This window comes from Ranitomeya imitator, chromosome 1 (genome assembly GCF_032444005.1).
Source record: "Ranitomeya imitator isolate aRanImi1 chromosome 1, aRanImi1.pri, whole genome shotgun sequence".
Lineage (NCBI taxonomy): Eukaryota > Metazoa > Chordata > Amphibia > Anura > Dendrobatidae > Ranitomeya > Ranitomeya imitator.
Window position 1 is genome coordinate 307836558 of NC_091282.1, and position 21300 is coordinate 307857857.

Consider the following 21300-nt stretch of genomic DNA (forward strand, 5'->3'; position numbering starts at 1 on the left):
TTTGGCTCAGGGCCTCGCAGGCGGACTTGTCTTCCAAAAGTCCCTCACTAGTCTGCCCTTCCAGGGCTCTCGTCTCTTTGGTTCCCAGCTGGACCAAATCATTAAGGACGCCACCGGGGGTACAAGTTCTCTTCTCCCCCAGGCTAAGCCTCGTCGCCCTCCTCCTAGATGGCACTTTTGCTCTTTTCGGCCTTTTCGTCGCTTCGCTGCGTCAAGCTCCCATTCCCAGCAGCAACAGAGGCCACAGGCACGTCAAGAGAAGAATGCGGTGGCCTTTAGGCCCACTCCGTCCTGGCGTCCTCGCTACTCCCAGGGTAGATCCTCCAGACCCAGGACTGGAAGATCCACCTCCGCATGGCTCTTGGCAAGACTCCAGCCCAACTCTCAGGTTGGGCGGCCGTCTTCTCCTTTTCAGGGACGTCTGGTTTTCCGCAGTAGAGGACGCAGGGGTCATTGAAGTTGTATCCTCGGGATACAAGATAGAGTTCACCTCCCGACCCAGGGATCGTTTCTTCCAATCCCGTCCTCCAAGAGATCCCGCTCTAGTTCCGGGCTTCTTCGCAGCCATCGCTTCTCTGCTCAAATCCGGGGTAATCGTTCCCGTCCCAGAGAAAGAACGGTTCACGGGTTTCTACTCGAACCTTTTTGTGGTACCGAAAAAAGACGGCAAGGTTCGCCCCATTCTGGACCTCAAATTGCTGAACAGGAGAGTTCGCCTGAGACACTTCAAGATGGAATCCCTTCGTTCGATAATTGCTTCCATGGAGGCCCAGGAATTTCTAGGCTCAATAGATATCCAGGACGCCTACCTCCATGTCCCGATATTTCCCGGACATCACCGTCTCCTGCGCTTCGCAGTGCAACGAGAACACTTTCAATTCCTCGCCCTGCCGTTCGGTCTCGCAACAGCGCCAAGGGTGTTCACGAAGATCATGGCGGCGCTGATGGCCATCTTGAGAGTCAGAGGCTTGGTCCTATGTCCATACCTCGACGACATCCTCCTCAAGGCTCCGTCCTTTGCTCAGGCTCACGAAAGCCTGTCTATTGTTCTCGACACCTTAGCCCGTTTCGGGTGGCTGGTCAACCGGAAGAAGTCCTGCCTTATTCCTTCTCAGCGCATCATCTTTCTGGGCATGCTTTTCGACACTCGTCAGACCAGAGTCTTCCTTCCCAAAGACAAGAGATCCACTCTTTGTCGGGACATACGCTTGCTCCAGGGTCCTCGGCCTCCCTCCCTCCGATCGGCCATGAAGGTTCTGGGGAGGATGGTAGCTACATTGGAAGCGATTTCTTCGCCCAATTTCATTCGCGACCTTTTCAGCAAGCCATTCTGTCTCAGTGGGACAGGTCTGTCTTCTCCCTGGATCGGCCGATCAGACTCTTTTCTCGGGTCAAACGGTCCCTCAACTGGTGGCTGACGTCACCTCTCATCTCCCAGGGCAGGTCCTTCCTTCCAGTTCACTGGCAGGTGGTGACAACGGACGCCAGCCTGTTCGGCTGGGGTGCAGTTTTTCGCCACCTGACGGTTCAGGGCCGTTGGTCGTCGCAGGAGTCATCTCTGCCAATCAATGTCATCGAAATTCGGACCATCTTTCTGTCCCTCCGCCACTGGGAAAGGATCCTCAGTGGCCTTCCAGTCCGGATCCAGACGGACAACGCCACGGCTGTGGCATATGTCAACCATCAGGGGGGGACCCGGAGCTCCTTGGCCCTTGCCGAGGTATCCAAGATCCTCCTCTGGGCAGAGGCAACGGTTCCGGTGATATCCGCGGTGCATATCCCCGGCGTGGACAACTGGGCCGCCGACTTCCTCAGCCACAAGAGCCTCGCGGCAGGGGAATGGTCCTTGCATCCGGAGGTCTTCCATCAGATTTGTCTTTGATGGGGCACTCCGGACGTGGATCTCACGGCGTCTCGAATCAACAGGAAGGTTCCGCAGTTCGTCTCCAGGTCCTGTGATCCTCTCGCAGTGGGCGTCGATGCTCTGGCCATTCCTTGGTCTCAGTTCGAGCTGCCCTACCTGTTCCCACCCCTTCCATTTCTTCCCAAACGGTTGAAGATCAAAGCGGAAGGGGTGTCGGTCATCCTGATCGCCCCGGATTGGCCCAGGAGAGCTTGGTTCGCGGAGCTCGTCAACCTTCTCGCGGACACTCCCTGGCGCCTTCCAGACAGGCTCGATCTGCTGTCCCAGGGTCCGATCTGCCACCCGAATTCTCGGTCGCTCAGTTTAACGGCGTGGCTGTTGAGACCGCAGTTCTAAGAGCGTCCGGCCTTTCAGTCCGGGTGATTCACACCATGATTTAGGCTCGGAAGCCTTCGTCTTCCTGGATCTACTACCGTACCTGGAAGGCTTACTTCCGTTGGTGCGAATCCAACCGCGTTCCGCCTATGGTTTTTTCCCTGCCTTCTCTTTTGGCCTTCCTTCAGGCAGGACTGGATTCGGGCCTGGCTCTTAGCTCTCTAAAGGGCCAGGTTTCTGCGCTTGCCATACGCTTTCAGAAGAACTTGGCCTCTCGGCCACAGGTTAAGACCTTCTTTCCAGGAGTAGCCCACGCTGTCCCGCCGTACAGAGCCCTTGTGGACGCAGAGGACTTAAACCTGGTACTGGACGTTCTGAGGGTTTCCCCCTTTGAACCTCTTAGGGAGATTCCTCTATCGGTTTTATCTTGGAAGGTGCCCTTTCTTGTGGCCATCACGTCTATTCACGGCGTTTCCGAGCTGGCGGCCCTGTCTTGCCGTCCTCCGTTTTTGGTCATTCGCCAGGACAAGGTGGTCTTCCGGCCTCCACCTTTTCTTCCTAAGGTGGTTTCCACCTTCCACCTCAACGAGGACATCGTTCTACCTTCCTTTTGTCCAGCTCCGACTCATCCTCTGGAGCGATCGTTGAACAAGCTGGACCTCGTCAGGGCAGTGAGGATCTATCTGGACAGAACGTCCACTTTCCGGAAGACGGATTCTTTTTTTCGTCATTCCTGATGGCACGCGCAGAGGCCAACCGGCTTCTAAAGCGACTATTGCTCGCTGGATCAGAATGGCAAATTTGGAGGCTTACCGGGTCAAGAACAGAGTGCCCCCTCCTGGGATTAAGGCTCACTCTACCCGGGCAGTCGGCGCCTCCTGGGCGGTGCACCACAGGGCTTCCGCCCTACAGCTTTGCAAAGCGGCAACTTGGTGTTCCATCCACACGTTCGCCAAATTTTACAAGGGCCATACCTATGCTTCGGCGGACGCCGGCCTAGGCAGAAGGATCCTGCAGGCAGCAGGGGTGAGTCCTCTGGCCTGATGGAAGTCTGTTTTTCCCGCCCTAGGGACTGCTTTGGGACGTCCCATGGTTCCTGTGTCCCCCAATGAGAGGCGATAAAGAAAACAGGATTTTTGGTTGCTTACCGTAAAATCTGTTTCTTGGAGCCTCCATTGGGGAACACAGCTCCCTCCCAATGTTTCTCAATTTCTATGTTCTATGACTGTTCTCACGTTTACAGTTCTCAAGTTTCTGGTTATGGTTTTCAACCTTGTTATTTATCTCCTACTGCTTTCTCACTAACTGAAGAGTATAATGCCAGTCGGTGGGGTGTACACTGCAGAAGAGGAGCTAACTTTTTTTATTTGCATAGTGTCAGCCTCCTAGTGGCAGCAGCATACACCCCATGGTTCCTGTGTCCCCCAATGGAGGCTCCAAGAAACAGATTTTACGGTAAGCAACCAAAAATCCTGTTTTTTCCGTGTTCGTTTTTCACTCCCCTCCTTCCCAGAGCCATAACTTTTTTATTTTTCCTTCAATTTGGCCATGTGAGGTCTTATTTTTTGCGGGACGAGTTGTAGTTTTGAACGACTTCATTGGTTTTAGCATGTCGTGTACTCGAAAACGGGGAAAAAAATTCCAAGCGCGGTGAAATAGCAAAAAAAGTGCAATCCCACACTTGTTTTTTGTTTGGCTTTTTTGCTAGGTTCACTAAATGCTAAAACTGACCTGCCATTATGATTCTCCAGGTCAGTATGAGTTCATAGACACCTAACATGACTAGGTTATTTTTTATCTAAGTGGTGAAAAAAAATTCCAAACTTTGCTAAAAAAAAAAAATTGCGCCATTTTCCGATACTTGTAGCGTCTCCATTTTTCGTAATCTGGGGTCAGTTGAGGGCTTATTTTTTGCATGCCGAGATGACGATTTTAATGATAGCATTTTGGTGCAGATACGTTCTTTTGATCGCCCGTTATTGCATTTTAATGCAATGTCGCAGCGACCTAAAAAACGTAATTCTGGCGTTTCGAATTTTTTTCTCGCTACGCCATTTAGCGATCAGATAATGCTTTTTTTTATTTGATAGATCGGGCGATTCTGAGCGCGGCGATACCAAATATGTGTAGATTTGAATTTTTTTTAATTGATTTATTTTGATTGGGGCGAAAGGGGGGTGATTTAAACTTTTATATTTTTTTTATTTTTTTCACATTTTTTTAACTTTTTTTTTTACTTTTGCCACGCTTCAATAGCCTCCATGGGAGGCTAGAAGCTGGCACAACTCGATCGCCTCTGCTACATAGCAGCGATCTGCTGATCGCTGCTATGTAGCAGAAATGGAGGTGTGCTGTGAGCGCCGACCACAGGGTGGCGCTCACAGCCACCGGTGATCAGTAACTATAGAGGTCTCTAGGACCTCTATGGTTACCATCCTGACGCATCGCCGACCCCCGATCATGTGACTGGGGTCGGCGATGACGTCATTTCCGGCCGCCCGGCCGGAAGCGGTAGTTAAATGCCGCTGTCTGCGTTTGACAGCGGCATTTAACTAGTTAATAGGTGCGGGCAGATCGCGATTCTGCCCGCGCCTATTACGGGCACATGTCAGCTGTTCAAAACAGCTGACATGTCCCGGCTTTGATGCGAGCTCGCCGCCAGAGCCCGCATCAAAGCAGGGGATCTGACCTCGGACGTACTATCCCGTCCGAGGTCAGAAAGGGGTTAAAGAAAGAGGCGAAGTCTTCAGCAGAAATGAGGGGGGAGGTGCTGGGGGACGGAGTAGAGAATTGAAAGTGTTGAAAAGCTGTTCAGGGTTGTGAGACAGGGAGGATATGAGAGGTGAGAAGTAAGTTTGTTTTGCGGCAGTGAGCGCAGACTTGAAGCTGGCGAGGGACTGCTTGTATGCAGTGAAGTGGTCGGCAGAGCGGGATTGCTTCCATCTCCGCTCAGCAATCCTGGATGCCCGTCTCAATTCTTTGGTCAGGCTGGTCAGCCAGGGCTGCCTGTTAATTGTACGAGTTTTACTATGCATGAGCGGGGCGGCCGAATTGAGTGTTGCTGTTATTGTGGTGTTATAAAAAGTGGCAGCAGCATTTGTGTCATGAAGGGAAGCTATGTCTATGAGAGGGAGAAGGGACTCTGAGAGTTTTTGTAAGTTTTTGTGTCATTCCTCATTGATTAGTGGGTGCTCCCTTGGCTTCTATAATGTTTAGTCAAAGCCAATAGCAAATGGAATAGAAACCATTGTCTCACAATGCTCAATGTGAAAAATGAAAAATTGAGAAAGTTTAGCTCATAAATTGGCCAAGTTGTGTATATTGAAGCCACGTTAAGGCATTTCTCGTTTCCAGGACCTAGCAATGCCTTTCCTCTCTTAGATTAAAGTCTTCATCTGTATGGGAACATGAATCCTCTGTTAGACTAAAATCTATATCTCGGTGGAGGGGTAGTGTTCCTGCTGTGTTTTAATCAATTTTAATTACTGAACGGTCTCTAGTACCTACAGAGGTTTACCTATTGATATGTATGATGAATGCATCTTGTAATCACTCTGCATATATTTTTATGCTTGTGAATGGGCTTTTTAGTGTGCATTTTTCCCTATTATGCAGCGGCACATCTGAAAGTGGCTGATCATCCACTTCCATCTACACCGGGAACAGCAAGGCAGCAGATTATAATGTCTGCACTGGTCAGGTCTCCAGAGCATCAGCCAAATGCGGTCAGCTTGCTGGCCCCTCAGTCCAGTCGTAGAAAAGAATCCTCTGCTCCTGAAGGTGAGAACGTGTGGAGCAAATGTGCCAGTAACTATTTATGGTGACAGTCTAGTCTCTTATTTTGGAATTATCTGAACTACTGACTTGATGTATATCATGAAAGAAACCAACTCTCTTATTTTGATTTCTGCAGAATTTAGTCGTCGCCTTAAAGAACGAATGCATCATAATATTCCGCACAGATTTAATGTTGGTCTTACTATGCGGGCAGCCAAATGTTCTGTATGCTTAGACACTGTGCACTTTGGGCGCCAAGGAGCTAAGTGTTTAGGTAAGAAAAATTGTAATATTTCACATGACCATAACACATGAGACATTAGTAAGGGCTTATAGACACACTCGTCACTTCCCAAGCAGAATTTTTAATATCCATTTCTATTTGTTTTTCTATAAGAATGTCAGGTCATGTGTCACCCAAAGTGTTCCTCCTGCCTCCCAGCTACATGTGGCCTCCCTGCAGAATATGCTACACACTTCACCGAAGCCTTTTGTAGAGAGAAGATGAATTCCCCTGGAATGCAAATGAAGGACGTGACTGGCTCTCTGCGCCTGGAAGGCTGGATGAAGATCCCACGGTATGTCACACGCATGCCTGGGAAGCTAGTCAGACAAATGGGTTCCCGGTAGCAGCATACCACCACCCTTTCCCCATTAATGACAGGTCCCTCTCTGTATGCATGTATAAGGAGAGACCAGTCAGTCATGGCAGCGGGCGGGGACAAGCCACCGTAGACTGGCCCCTTGGACTAGTCGTCTTTGCGTCTTTGTCCACTGAGGCTTTTAAAACATTTTTTTTTCTGTAATGACACAGCGTTTCAGAGTCAAATATACATTGCTGTGATTATACAGCCGGGGCCTCATACATACTGCCTGTGGTTTGGGCAATATATTCCTTGCTGTAAGGCTTCTTTTAAGGCCAGCTCATTTTGTGACTCACATAGAAGTGAATAGTCAAAGGTGAAGAAATGTGCAGCCATATTTCCATTCATTTTATATCCACATGCAATAGTAGGTGGCTGTCTCGCTACGTGGCATGGGAGATTCCCAATCTGGAGATAAGGGAAGTTCACACTAGGCGTTTTTTCAGCATTTTTTTTTTCCGACAGCAAAACCTGATCTCTTGGCAGGAAAGAAGCTGCAGAAAAAAAGCATGTTTTCCTTGTTTTTTCTTGTATTTTTTTCCTGCGACTTTGGCATGCTAGATTTGTTTCTTGTGCATGCTGATAAAGTTTAGTGTTGAAACAAAAGTCCTATTCTATAGAATCCGATTTTGGCACAAAAAACACAGCAAAACCTGATACCTGGGTTTTTGGTGTGTTTTTTTCACATGCTCCATTGTGCAAAAAACCAAGCAAAGCACAAAATCCCGATGACAAAAAAAACAACTGTGTGCATGGGATTTCTGATACCTTATAGACTTTGCTGTTACTGTAAGGGTATGTGCACACGTCAGGATTTTTTCCTGACAAAATCCTGAGAATTCTGCCAGAAATCCGCGTGCTTTTTTTGCGCGGATTTCTCGCGGAATTTGCGCGGATTTTTTGCGGATTTTTTTTTCTTTCCGGAATGTCCTTTTTGATAGGAAATCCACAAAAAATCCGCAAAAAGATAGAGCATGTCCGGATTTTTAGCGGCATGCGTTTTTTTTTTGCGGAAAAAACGCTAATATATGCACAAAAAATGCGGAATGCATTCTAAAAGATAGGATGCATAATGTTAGCATTTTTTGACCGGATTTATAGCGTTTTTATAGCGAAATTCCGCAAAAAAAACCGCTAAAAATCCTGACGTGTGCACATACCCTAAAACGCAGCTGACAATTTGCATTAAAAAACACTTAAAAAAAAATGCAAAAATGCCTAGTGTGAACTTAGCTCTAAATAGGTCCCAGAAGTGGGCTCTCCATCCATCAGACATGCAATATATGGAATAAGTTTTGTACTTGTGAATGTCTTCTTCTTTTACTATACTGTGTTTCAAAGCACAGCATTTTTTTGGGTGCTGTATGAGGGCATGTTTTTGTTTCCTTTTGCTGGACTACTCAGTACATACAATTTATTGACTACTATTGCGTTTTTTGGCAACAGAGGCTGAATAAATAAAAAAGCAGTAATACTGGAATTAGGTTTTTATCTTTTGTATTTATGTTTATTTTCATTTGGTATGTCAGTGTAAAACTGATTGGCAGCCTGTTAGATTCTGCTTTTGTCCGGAGCCTAATAGACATCTGTGCGTTGGTTGTGTTTTTCTCTGATTTTGTCCTCATTGTGCTATACTGAGATAAATTATTATGGATGCTATCATTTCTTATTCTTAATATCTAAGCATTTACTTTATCTACAATTTAATTTTTTAGAAACAACAAACGAGGTCAGCAAGGTTGGGACCGAAAATACATTGTTCTGGAGGGATCGAAGATACTAATCTACGATAATGAAGTAAAAGAAGGTATTCATTGCATCACTTAAAAAAAAAAAAGAATGCTGAGCTTTTTGTCTTATACATGTAAGTCACTGCCTTTTATACCAAGTGGCTGTTTCTTTACACTTGCTAGTTACACTGGTTAGTCTTATTCACTACTGATATTTCTATTTAACTTACTAATTAGTTTGAATCTTTGGATTGTTGTCCGCAGGAGGACAGCGACCTATGGAGGAGTTTGAGCTTTGTCTTCCTGATGGTGATGTAACTGTTCATGGAGCTGTGGGATCCACAGAACTTGTAAATACTGCAAAATCAGGTGAGAAACTAAAACCTAAGGGCAGAATTGCAGAAGATCAAGTATAACATACAGTAGATCATATATAAATAAATTCGTGGAATTATTAAAATCACATGATCAAAAGACATGTTTCCGATATACAAATGATGAAAAACTGGAAACCAAATTTTCAAAACATTTGATATATTCAGTATTAAGTATGAGCGTCACAAGCAAAAATACAAGCACTTTCAAATCTTGGCTGCAAGCAGTGAGGTTAAAAGTGTTGTCCACTACTCTTCCCAACAGTAAAATAATAATACCTTTATTCACCTTTTGGCACTGTTCTACCAGGGCTCGCTTGACATTAGTTAGTGAGCCTAAAGGTACCGTCACACTAAGCGACGCTGCAGCGATACCGACAACGATCCGGATCGCTGCAGCGTCGCTGTTTGGTCGCTGGAGAGCTGTCACACAGACAGCTCTCCAGCGACCAACGATGCCGGTAACCAGGGTAAACATCGGGTTACTAAGCGCAGGGCCGCGCTTAGTAACCCGATGTTTACCCTGGTTACCATCGTTAAAGTAAAAAAAAACACTACATACTTACCTTCGGCTGTCTGTCCCCGGCGCTTTGCTTCTCTGCTCTGGCTGTGAGCACAGCGGCCGGAAAGCAGAGCGGTGACGTCACCGCTGTGCTTTCTGGCGCTCACAGCCAGAGCAGAGAAGCAGAGCGCCGGGGACAGACAGCGGTAGGTAAGTATGTAGTGGTTGTTTTTTTTTACTTTAACGATGGTAACCAGGGTAAACATCGGGTTACTAAGCGCGGCCCTGCGCTTAGTAACCCGATGTTTACCCTGGTTACCAGCGAAGACATCGCTGAATTGGCGTCACACACGCCGATTCAGCGATGTCAGCGGGACGTCCAGCGACGAAACAAAGTTCTGGACTTTCTGCCCTGACCAGCGATATCACAGCAGGGGCCTGATCGCTGCTGCCTGTCACACTGGACGATATCGCTAGCCAGGACGCTGCAACGTCACGGATCGCTAGCGATATCGTCTAGTGTGACGGTACCTTAACAGTGGACACCGTGTCTGACACATACAAAATCCATACATTATAATTGGGTATTCAGTGAAACTCACCTGGTATTAACCAGAGCCAGGTCCTCTGCACATACTGAGCCTTTTGTGTAACTGTGGGTGGAACCCCACAGTCCTTTTCCTATAAACCTTTAGCACATTGATGAAGGTCTAGATGACCGAAACATTTGTGTATGTATTAATTTTTGGATCACATTAAACCACAATTTCTCAACTACCCATTGTGTGCGAAGTTATCTACACAAGATTATACGGTTTGGGAACCTACTTATGCATCGGTCTTCATAGTTGTGCTAACGCTTTATTATTACTAGTTTTCCGTACACTGTCCAGCTGTAGCCAAAGATGAATTGGCGATATTTGTAGAAAGAATATTATGCTGCCCTGTAATCACTGGTCATGCCCAGCCTGTGTACTTTAACAGTTGTCTTACAATGCTCTAACAGATGTGCCATACGTGATGAAGGTGGAGTCTCACCCGCATACTACTTGCTGGCCGGGACGCACTCTTTACTTGTTAGCACCTACTTTTCCTGATAAGCAGCGTTGGGTCAATGCCTTGGAGTCGGTGGTTGCTGGTGGAAGAGTATCTAGAGAGAAAGCAGAAGCTGATGCTGTAAGTAGAAGAATAACAATTAAAACATATTTATTTTTGCTTTTACCACTTTGATGTTACATGTTCGTCATATTTATATTTGTCACTTCATCAACCAGCTAAAACATAGTTATGAAAACCTGCCCATAAGTCTAAAGAAATGTCCCTTCCATCAGTGACAGGGAACCATCCGGTAGACTGATGCAACACCAAATGACTGAGAAATTCTCAAGACAAAATTTAACATGTATTTACCTTTTCAATAAAATTAGTCTTTGGATCACTTAAACGTTTTCAACATGGAGAAAATAACCCTGTTTTTCCTGTGATAAAAATATGCAAACACTTTTTAGGCAACCTTTTGAACAACAGTAGATATTTGTTACCTCTCTGTGATAGACATTTTCTCCCTTGGAAATCTATTCGGGGCTTTTCAATCCAATACGAACCATGATCAGTAGTAATTGGAACATAACTATTGGTACTTAGCCGTCCACATTTATTTCTATCATATAAGCAAGCAGTGTGTGACCGTTACATGTGTCTAAAGCTGTTGGCTGCTTTATTTTCGATCATATTTTAAAGTTACCCAAAGTAGACTAGCTCCTGGGCCGATGCTTACAATTCTTCTCCGTGTGCACTATAAAGCACGACTGATGAGACATACTTACCTACCGCTGTCTGTCCCCGGCGCTCTGCTTCTCTGGTCTGGCTGTGAGCGCCGGGCAGCCGGAAAGCAGAGCGGTGACGTCACCGCTCTGCTTTCCGGCCGCTGTGCTCACAGCCAGACCAGAGAAGCAGAGCGCCGGGGACAGACACGGAAGGTAAGTATGTAGTGGTTGTTTTTTTTACTTTAACGATGGTAACCAGGGTAAACATCGGGTTACTAAGCGCGGCCCTGCGCTTAGTAACCCGATGTTTACCCTGGTTACCGGCATCGTTGGTCGCTGGAGAGCGGTCTGTGTAACAGCTCTCCAGCGACCAAACAGCGACGCTGCAGCGATCTGGATCGTTGTCAGTATTGCTGCAGCGTCGCTTAGTGTGACGGTACCTTTAGATCAGGCTTTCCTCTTTTTGTTGTTCAGACTGAAACAAAAAGAAAAAAGAAGTTTTTACAGCTCGCTTTTTTTTATTTGCCCCTTTAAAATGTAACTGCAATTGTCAACCTGAGGTCTTGCCTGTATTGCAATTCTTAGAGAAATGAAAATTTCCTTTAAATTAGGCTGTGTTATCAGATCTCGCTACACTTTCTGTAGCACCGCATTGTGCGTGTCTTTGTGGCTTAGACGTGTATCGAAAATAAAAAAAAAAATATATGCAATTCATATCAGCATAAACAAGTTTGTTATATATTCCTCAATATTTTACCTAGGTGTAACCTGTGGAACCGTAAAAATAAATGAGATGTCATTATTATTATGGTGTCATTTTCCAGTAGTCTAGTGTTTGTGTGTTGCACGTTTTGTTAGCTCCAGTGGTATTAGCAGTATGTGGGTATGGGGTTGGCCACTTTGTGTTAACATTTCAGTAAATATGTTGGAGACCTGATTATGTGCGGCATACTTAGAGATGGTTCCTTACTTTGTGAAGCCATGCCCTCTTGTATCTGCTTTACAGACTGCCCACCCTGAGCAAAGCCACCGATGAAGAGAATTGTGACCAGACACTTTCATCAGTGGCCGCCACTGAAGAACACTGTGCATGCGCTATTCTCCCATTTTCCCATTTTTTAATGCAGGTTGCTTTTGGATATGTCAGGATACATTCCCCTTCATCCGTGGCCATGTCCGACATAGGAGTGCCCTATAGTGCATGCCGTAGGAGAGATCAGCGCTAATAGGGTCTTATCCGAGGAATACAGTGAGCTTTATACTCAGATTATAAACTCACCTGTTCAATCTGTTAAAAACACATATAATGTAGAAAGATCAGCTGCAGCGGATCCACGGGTCAGCGAGCGACCATCAGACTGTAAAGGGAGTTAGTGGACAAATTCCGCTCTGCCAACAGTATGCGAAGTAAAGGTGGTGGTTTATTTCAACGCGGTTTGAAGTATATCATTACCACATGGTGGTTTCTCATGAAGAGGAAGTAATATACTTGGAAACACATTGAAATAAACCACCACCTTGTACCACACTGGGATATACGTCTCCATTCTGTCAGCAGAGTAAAGTTTGTCCACTAACTCCTTTTACAGTCTGACATAGTGCGTGGAGGGAGTTGTATTAAGAAGGGGGCCTGGATTACCAAAGTAAAAAACTGGTGATGACATAATATAACGAAGTGCACTCATGTCTCCAACCTATTTGTTAAAATAATCATTGAGTGGCCCACCCCTTTAATAATACAGGTAAGCACATTTAAGGTTGCTTGATAAGTCTTTGTAAATTAAAAAGGTTTAAAGGCATGACATTTAATAATAAAAAAAATACAAAATAAGTCACCATAGATAATCTGCTTGATTGTAAAGGTCCGTTTTAGTTATATACTGCTTGCTTTTAGATCAATCAATATGGCCGATATTTCAGGTCCTGACTACTAAATGTGTCTAGTAATGTGTCTAGCATGCTGAAACTGCTGAACCGCGTCTAGAATGTATAACATTAGAAACAGTCAGCAGCGCAGAGTGAATGATTACAAGAGACGTCTCATCTCATAACACCCCTTTAACATAGCGGAAAAACAACTTATGTGAAAGCTGTAATAATGGCCATATTAATTTTCACTTTGCTTCCGCAGAAATGGCTGAAAGGAGTCTTGTGTTTAGCAGAAACCATTCCTTTACTCCGTGTGATGTGTCTAGTATGGCAGCTATTCCAATAAGTGGGACTGGGGTATAATGCCAAATTCATCCCATCAACAAGTGGGAACATGTACGGCTGTTGAACAAGTCCCGATCATCCAACAATTCTAGCAATAAAGCTTCTGAGAGCTAATGATATGACTATATACCGGTATATGGCGGCACAAAGGCTGACCGCAGGAGTCCTATACAGCGGCAATTATTTGAATGGCTGCCACAAGTGTACAGTCTCTGCATATCTAGACAGTATAGACTTGTGATTGCTTCTAACTGCTGCCCCCCTTGTATAAGTTTAGTATGTAACTGTATGTTGCTCTTTTCATGACATCAGGATGAGTATTTTGGAGGTGACATGTGTTGTAGAAAAGGTAATTATCACACAGATGGTCTTGACACAAGTCTGTTGTGTTTGTTACCTCTTGTTACACTAGCGGCTGCGTTACTCGCTCTCCTTATGTGTCACTGTCACTTTGTGTCCCACCCTATTGGTGAAATATCAATGTGAAAGTAGCATGGCAGTTTTTTTTTTCTTTAAATCTCATTCTTGAATGATGTTCTTTGCATTACACAGGCGCAGTACATATGTAAGCTTAGATCATGGCATTCTGTGGACTTATGGTATTTTGTTTCCCTTTACGATCACAGAAATTGCTTGGAAATTCCCTTTTAAAACTGGAAGGGGAGGATCGGCTGGACATAAACTGCACTATACCTCTAACAGAGCAGGTAGGCATGAATGCAGAGTACACGGAGCCAGGCAAAATCTGCACTGGGAAGTAAGGAGCCCCCAAAATACATTATAGCCTCATTGTATTATGTATGATCTTACCTTTATGTATCTAATGCATTGCTTGCGCACATTACACCAAATCAGAGACCACGTGAAACCTCTCATGTGGAGAGTACATCATACTGCTCATTCCTTTTTTCTAAATAAATAGATTATATCTGTCCTTGCATTGTACATCACAGCGTGCGTTTTTCTTTGCAGATTGTTCTGGTCGGAGCCGAGGAAGGCCTCTATGCTCTGAATGTGTTAAAGAATTCTCTCACTCACATTCCTGGAGTCGGGGCAGTGTTCCAAGTTCATATCGTGAAAGAGCTAGAGAAACTCCTACTTATAGCAGGTAACTGCATGGTTAAAAAAATATAATATAGAAAGATTTCAGATTCTTCTTATTACAGTCAAATTTATAAGGACATATATCACAGCTTGGTTTGAAATCTTTTTAGGTTCACAATACAAACTGCATACATAACATAAAGCTCAAATGACCGGTTGAGGCTGGTGTACTTACGTTGAAAAATTACTGTCAGTTTTCCAGCCTGTTACTAAAATACTCACCTTAACATCAGGATTGTTTTTTAGCCATGTAGACATGGACTTTCAAAGTTAATCCACCAGCCTTATAAGGTTCAAGATTTATTGAGTAATGTAAGCAGCTTGTATTCTGAACTCTTTAGCCTCAATATACAGGGTTAAGAGAAAAGCTAAGGCAACAGCGTTACTTTGAACATCACATCTATTTAAGATCAATATGATTATTGTGACAAAACTGCTAAAATAATCTGCACCCGCTGGATTATAGGTTGTAAATGGCATGTGACTTTTCCATCATAGTCCACAATATAAGTAGCATGTTACTTGCTTGCGATTGGCTGCCTCCACCGATTGCTAAGCTGAATGAGCAGCTAAAATCAAACTTCAACAACTTTCTGTTGAGTCCATCTTCAGTCTTGGCTGTTACAAGCTCCCAGGTGATTTCTTCTGTTCATTCAATTTAGTGGTTCCTAGGGGTCTCAGCTTGTCACTATGACATGCCAAAGAAGGTATAGTTACATCGAGCTGATGGCCATTTTGAGGGATAGTTAACTAATCAAGGTGAAATGCATTAATTAGCCTTGTCTATGCAAAACCCTAATAGAGGGTTAAGTCAGGTATTTTGTGGGCATCTTTTATCCATGCATACAAGTCGTGAAAGAGTGGCACACTCAACCAGCTAAGCTGTAATAGCATCAAATGTATTCTATGTGTTAGCAAGTGAACGCCTGAAAAGTAGGATATTGTATTGTTCTGTTATGGGACCGGCTCTCTGATTTGAAATGATTTGGCACAAAGCCAGATTAACCCCTTAACGACATGTGCCGTACATGTACACTGCATGTTGTGTCTCTCCCTTTGATATCGGCTTCGGCACTGAGCCCACATGTTTACTGGCACATGTTAGCTGTTTTGAGCAGCTGACATGTGCTCCTAACAGCTGCGTGTGGAATCGCGATCCATCCGCTGCTGTTAACCTGTTAAATGCCGCTGTCAATCTCAGAAGTACGTTACTAATCCCGCCCATCGATGCCCATGTCACATGACTGCAGGTCACCAATGGGGTTGGCATGACAACCTGGGGTCTGCAGCAGAACCCTGTGGTTCTCATTGCCGGATTGCTATGAGCACCGCCCAGCTGTTTGCGCTTATAGCAAGTGAGCATTTCTGCTACATAGAGCAGGACTGCAGCCCTGCTCTATGTAGCACAAGCGATCGTATGATCGTGTCTTCTAGTCTCCCATGGAGAATATTGAAGCAAGTAAAAGAGGAAAATAAAAAGTTTCTATAAAAAGAATTAAAGCGATCGGTAAACGGCGTAGCAGAAAGAAAAAGTAAAAATGCCAGAATTACGGTTTTTTGGTCCCACAACATTGCATTAAAATGCAATAACGGGCGATCAAAAGATTGTATCTGCACCAAAATGGTATCATTAAAAACGTCAGCTCGGCACGCAAAATATAAGCCCTCACCCGACCCGAGATCACGAAGAACGGAGACGCTACATGTCTTGGAATATGGCACTTTTTTTTTTTTTTTTATAAACTTTTCCACTTAAATAAAAAAAAAAAAAACAACCAATACATGTTTGGTTTCTACGAACTCTTAATGACCTGGAGAATCATACTGGCAGGTCACTTTTAGCATTTGGTGAACATGGTTAAAAAAAAAAAAAAAATCAATTGTTGAATTGCACTTTTTTTTCACAATTTCACCACATTAGGGTTTTTTCCCCCCCTTTTTCCAGTACACGACAGGGAAAAACAAACAGTGTCGTTCAAAAGTACAACTCGTCCCACAAAATACAAGCCCTCATCTGGCCATATTGACTGAAAAATAAAAAAAGTTATGGCTCTAGGAAGGAGAGCAAAAAAAAAAAAAACACACGCAAAACTGAAAATGGGCTGCGGCGCGAAGGGGTTAAAAGGGTTTTCCACCACTTTGATAACGAAGACCTGTCCTTGGGATAAGTCATCAATATCCGCTTGATCGTGGTCTGACACATGGTATCACCATCCATCAGAGGTTATTAGCTCTGGCAGGCGGATGTAAACGGGCAGAGGCCGGAGCAGGAAGCTTCGCTCTATACACTGCCTCGTGGCCACTGCCGGTTGCCACCGATTGGCTTCTATTATATAGTCGGCAGTGGCCACCAATTAGTGTATGGAGCTAGGCTGTTCTACTCCATACACTGTTTCTTCCAGCTTCTGCCTGATCAAACAGCGGATCACTGGGGGTGCTTGGTGGCAGATCCCTAGTGATCTGACATTGATGACCTATCCAAAAGATAGGTCATCAATATCAACATGGTGGACAACCCCTTTAAGGCTCCCACTACTTGTTCCATGCTGCACGTAGGGATACCCAGCAGCCTCCTTATTTACCTCCTGAATGTTCCTTATGTTTGTAGGAGAAGAGCGTGCATTGTGCTTAGTTGATGTGAAGAAAGTGAAGCAGTCCCTGGCCCAGGCCCACCTGCCAGCACAGCCGGAGGTTGCTCTCTCCGTGTTTGAGGCCGTTAAAGGCTGCCATCTATTTGCTGCTGGAAAGGTAAGTGACAGTATTATGGGACTGCAGATCTTGTATGTGTTTCCATAAATTGGCCTTGTAATCCTGTGTGTACAAGCTTGGCGTAACAACATGTAGGGGAGAAGACTGAAGGAATGCCTTTACAACATTAGGAAAGTGGGTAACACTGCACTTCGCTTCCTGAAGGATCGGGTGGTTAGTGAGGTGATTGCTTTCACATATATTAGCCCCTAGGTATGATGCTTGAATAATTTTCCTTATATAGATACATTCCGTGAACTCCGTATCCTGCATTACTACCCTTCTATAAATGTTTGCTGCAGTAATCTCACATCTACTTGCAAACATCTCCTGCTGAAAAAGTTGTTTCCATTGCTTTAATTAAAGGAAACTTTTGCTAGATTTTTATTTTTTTTTACCTACAAATCTTCATACTGGTGAACTTTAGGTAACTACCCATGCTACTGTCGAAACAGTCATTTTGTAGGAAGGAAGTTTCCATACAGTATGCAAATGACTGGAGCAAAGGCAGGTGGTATGGACATTGATGAGCCGATATTGATCTGTGAGGTTCTAGGGCAGGGAGAAGCTGGTGTCGTATGGAGGCAGCATACAGCGAGCGTCTGCTGGTCTGTAGAGGCGTAATGGGCTTCCAAGACGCCTTATTGAGGATTTGGCACCTTTAGGGCTTGATCACTGTAGCATTGTGCTGTGTTTTCCTTTTATGGAAAATTGCAGCCTTTTACATTCGCAGCAAAATAAATGAGATTTCCAAAATAAGTTTGTTTAGCTTTTTTAAGCTTCAGTACATTTTTACAAAACCACAGACTGTAGATTATGTTAGCGTTTTTGCTGCATTTTTTTCTACCCATTCTGTTGACTGCCTAAAAAAACCAAGTCAACACGTGTAATGTATGCAGTATTTTTCCTGCCACCATTCATTGTGTGAATACAACCCTTACTAGGCTTTTGTCATTTTCAATCAGTATTCAACATGTGTAACTTACTAGAAATATAGGATACAGCTTTTATGCCAAAAACATGGAGTAAAAACTTTGATAAATTGGAAAATGTTGGCACTACTCGGAGTTGCTCCAAAATGTTCAGATTTTTGGTATTTTAATGCCAATTTCTCCTAGTTCCTCCAAAATAGGTGAAGCTGGGGTGGAATGTGAGCGTGGTGGGGCGGTGACACCATAGCCTGCCTAATTCATGGTGAGCTCTAGGAGGGCAGTGTTTCCTACATTCAAATTCTCCCTCCAGTACCTGACCGGTGTGAGACTTCTGGTCTAGATGCTCCAGATTTATGGAGAGGCATGCACCACTACATGAATAAGGGGCTTCTGACTCCACCACACCACCTCATTAAGACCAGCGACAAAATCGATGGCCTTGATGAATCGTTGCCATGATTGTTTTTGTGGTTTTGTAAAAGTGTGACCGCATTTGTAGTACTACTTGTAATTGGGTGTGTTGATAATGCCCCTATAATTATACCATCAGTCTCCTATTACATAACCGAGAAGAAACTGACCCAGTGCATTGTTGTTGGAAAACTGAGAAAGAAATGTATGTAGGAGCACAAATGTGGTATTTGTAACACTTCTGTGTTGTTGTAGATTGAGAATGGATTATGCATTTGCGCTGCCATGATAAATAAGGTGGTGATATTGCGATACAATGAAAACCTCAGCAAATTCTGCATAAGAAAGGTACGTGCCCAATTTGTTAATCTCTCCCTAAATGTTGTCTTCCCACTTTTCGGTTATTGTCCCATATTTGGATATAGTCATTTTTAATCATGAACCAGTCACTTTAAAAAGAGATGTAATGATCCCTTGAATAAAATTTATAACATGGCACTTTTGAAGTTAGCGTAAGCTCACATTTTTGTGTGCACATTCTGTTTCGGTGGTCCCTTTAGACCTGGGCAAAGCGCGGCCTGCGGATGACATCCGGCCCTCAGGCCATATGCTGTATATTGGGGGGGGCATTGTAGGCTCATACTGTATGTAAGAGGCTATTTGGGGCTCATACTGTATATAGGGGACTATGTGGGTCGCATTCTATAAGAGGCTATTTGGGACTCATGAAGCATATAACCAACTATGTGAGGCTCATGCTGTACATGGTAGGCTATGTGGGGACTCACGCTGTATATATGAAGGCTCTGTGTGGTTAATGCTGCATACAGAAGGCTATATGGGTCTTATACTGTATATAGGAGATTATATGGGGCTCACAATGTATATATGGAGGCTATGTGGGGCTCATGCTGTATATAGGAGGCTAAGTGGGGGCTCACACAGTATATAGGAGTCTATGCAAGGGCTCATACTGTATATAGGAGGCTATGTGGGGACTTATGCTGTATACAGGAGGTTATGTAGGGGCTCAAATGGTAAATGGGCTATCTGTGCATACTTAAAAGCTCAATAATAAGTGATACAAATAATATTAATATAAATGAATGTAAATATTAATAATGAGCAGAATTTCAGCCTATTGGTTTGGGCCTCCACAACAGTCATGGTCTTTCGGGAAAAATACTTGCCCACCCCTGCAGAGGAACAGGCAAACTGAATTCATGTCAAAAATGGATATCATTACTGATGCCAAAAGACGCATTGATTATAGGGGCAGTCGGGGTACTTTTTGTGTCAGTCTTTAGAAAGGAAGGCAAATCATGCACATGAATTTAATCCAATATGTGAACAGAAATGTGAACTAAACTGATTAATATAGAGAATAAATATGTAAAGAATAATCCACATCATGTTTTTATTTTTTGAGCAGCCTCCAAAAAAGGCGATTAAGGTAATCTGTTACCAGGTTTTTGCTACCTCATCTGAGAGCAGCATGATGTATGGGCAGAGACCCTGACTCCAGCAATGTATCATTTACTGGACTGTTTGCTTTAGTTTTCATAAAATGCTTGAATGCCTGGCTACAGGTTTCCTAGTCCTCTAGTGATAATCTCCTGATGATAAAACTGCAGCGAACATCCCAGTAAGTGAAACGTCTGTCTACACTATACTGATTTCAGATTAGGTGGCAAAAACCTTCTGACAGATTCCCTTGAAGTTGCAGTATTGTAAGTGACAAATGAAATACAATAAATAGGTTTTTGAATGGACTAATAAATGAATGAGGAAGGATAAGAACTAGTGATGAGCGAGTGTACTCGTTGCTCGGGTTTTCCAGAGCACGCTCGGGTGGTCGCCGAGTATTTTTTAGTGCTCGGAGATTTAGTTTTCGTTGCCTCAGCTGCATGATTTACAGCTTATAGACAGCTTGAATACATGTGGGAATTCCATAGCAACCAGGCAACCCCCACATGTACTCAAGCTGTCTAGCAGCCGTAAATCATTCAGCTGCGTCAACAAAAACTAAATCACAGTCACAAATAGTCGGAGACCAACCGAGCGTTCTCTGGAAAACCCGAGCAACGAGTACACTCGCTCATCAATAATAAGAACATAATCAAAACATATATAATATTTGAAAAAGTAATATTTGACATTGTGTGAGTCTCTTTCTAAAAGATACCCTCCTGCCTAAATTTACCCTAAAACAAAGAGGTAACCTTAATTAGGAAATATTACTATGGCAGGACCAAGGAGTAATAAATCTATGGGATTAGGTAAATTTTCAAGCCTTTTTAACCCTTATGTGGGAATGTGATAAGTTAATTAGACCAGTGCTTTTGTTTTAGTTTGAGAACCACATTCAAATCTGAGAGATGGTCAAGAATCATAGAATGAAGGCGTTGGAAGGGACCTCAAGGGTCATTGTGTCCAACTCTCTGCTCGATGCAGGATTCACTAAAGCACAAGTGCCAAGCAACCCCACAGAGAAAACTAGATACAGTAGTTCCCAAAACAATATGACTCACAGAAAGTTGAAAAGAACGCTGAGGAGGCGGCTCCAGGCGCCAAGAGGGCATGAGTGACGGCGGCGCTGCGTCTGCATTAGGGGGGGAAAGACCTGCCCCCAGGACTATTTCAGGGTATTTTGGACAAATTGCAAAATCGATTATTTCTGCAGTTACAGCACCAAGAACTAAAAGAGCCACCTTGTCAGAATGCAGCATTAGTGCTGCAAAAGGTGGCTCTTTTAGTTGCAAACGCCTGAGGGGGTGACAGGTTCCCTTTAAGATCTTTGCAAAAATGATGTCTAAAGGATTACAGGAATTTGATATCTGCCAATATTCAAGTCATTCA

At 44.1% G+C, this 21300-nt stretch overlaps 1 protein-coding gene across 2 annotated transcripts in view; it reads left to right on the plus strand.

Annotated features, from left to right (window-relative positions):
• CIT (citron rho-interacting serine/threonine kinase) overlaps positions 1 to 21300 on the plus strand; it is a 254862-nt gene that overhangs the window by 217217 nt on the left and 16345 nt on the right. For both annotated transcript variants that reach the window (XM_069758420.1, XM_069758429.1), the window contains 10 exons: positions 5855 to 6019; positions 6153 to 6290; positions 6414 to 6594; positions 8376 to 8467; positions 8655 to 8759; positions 10273 to 10442; positions 13873 to 13953; positions 14219 to 14354; positions 16959 to 17098; positions 18697 to 18789. In XM_069758420.1, coding sequence (XP_069614521.1) covers positions 5855 to 6019; positions 6153 to 6290; positions 6414 to 6594; positions 8376 to 8467; positions 8655 to 8759; positions 10273 to 10442; positions 13873 to 13953; positions 14219 to 14354; positions 16959 to 17098; positions 18697 to 18789 — 1301 coding nt within the window. The remainder of the gene's footprint in view (positions 1 to 5854; positions 6020 to 6152; positions 6291 to 6413; positions 6595 to 8375; positions 8468 to 8654; positions 8760 to 10272; positions 10443 to 13872; positions 13954 to 14218; positions 14355 to 16958; positions 17099 to 18696; positions 18790 to 21300) is intronic.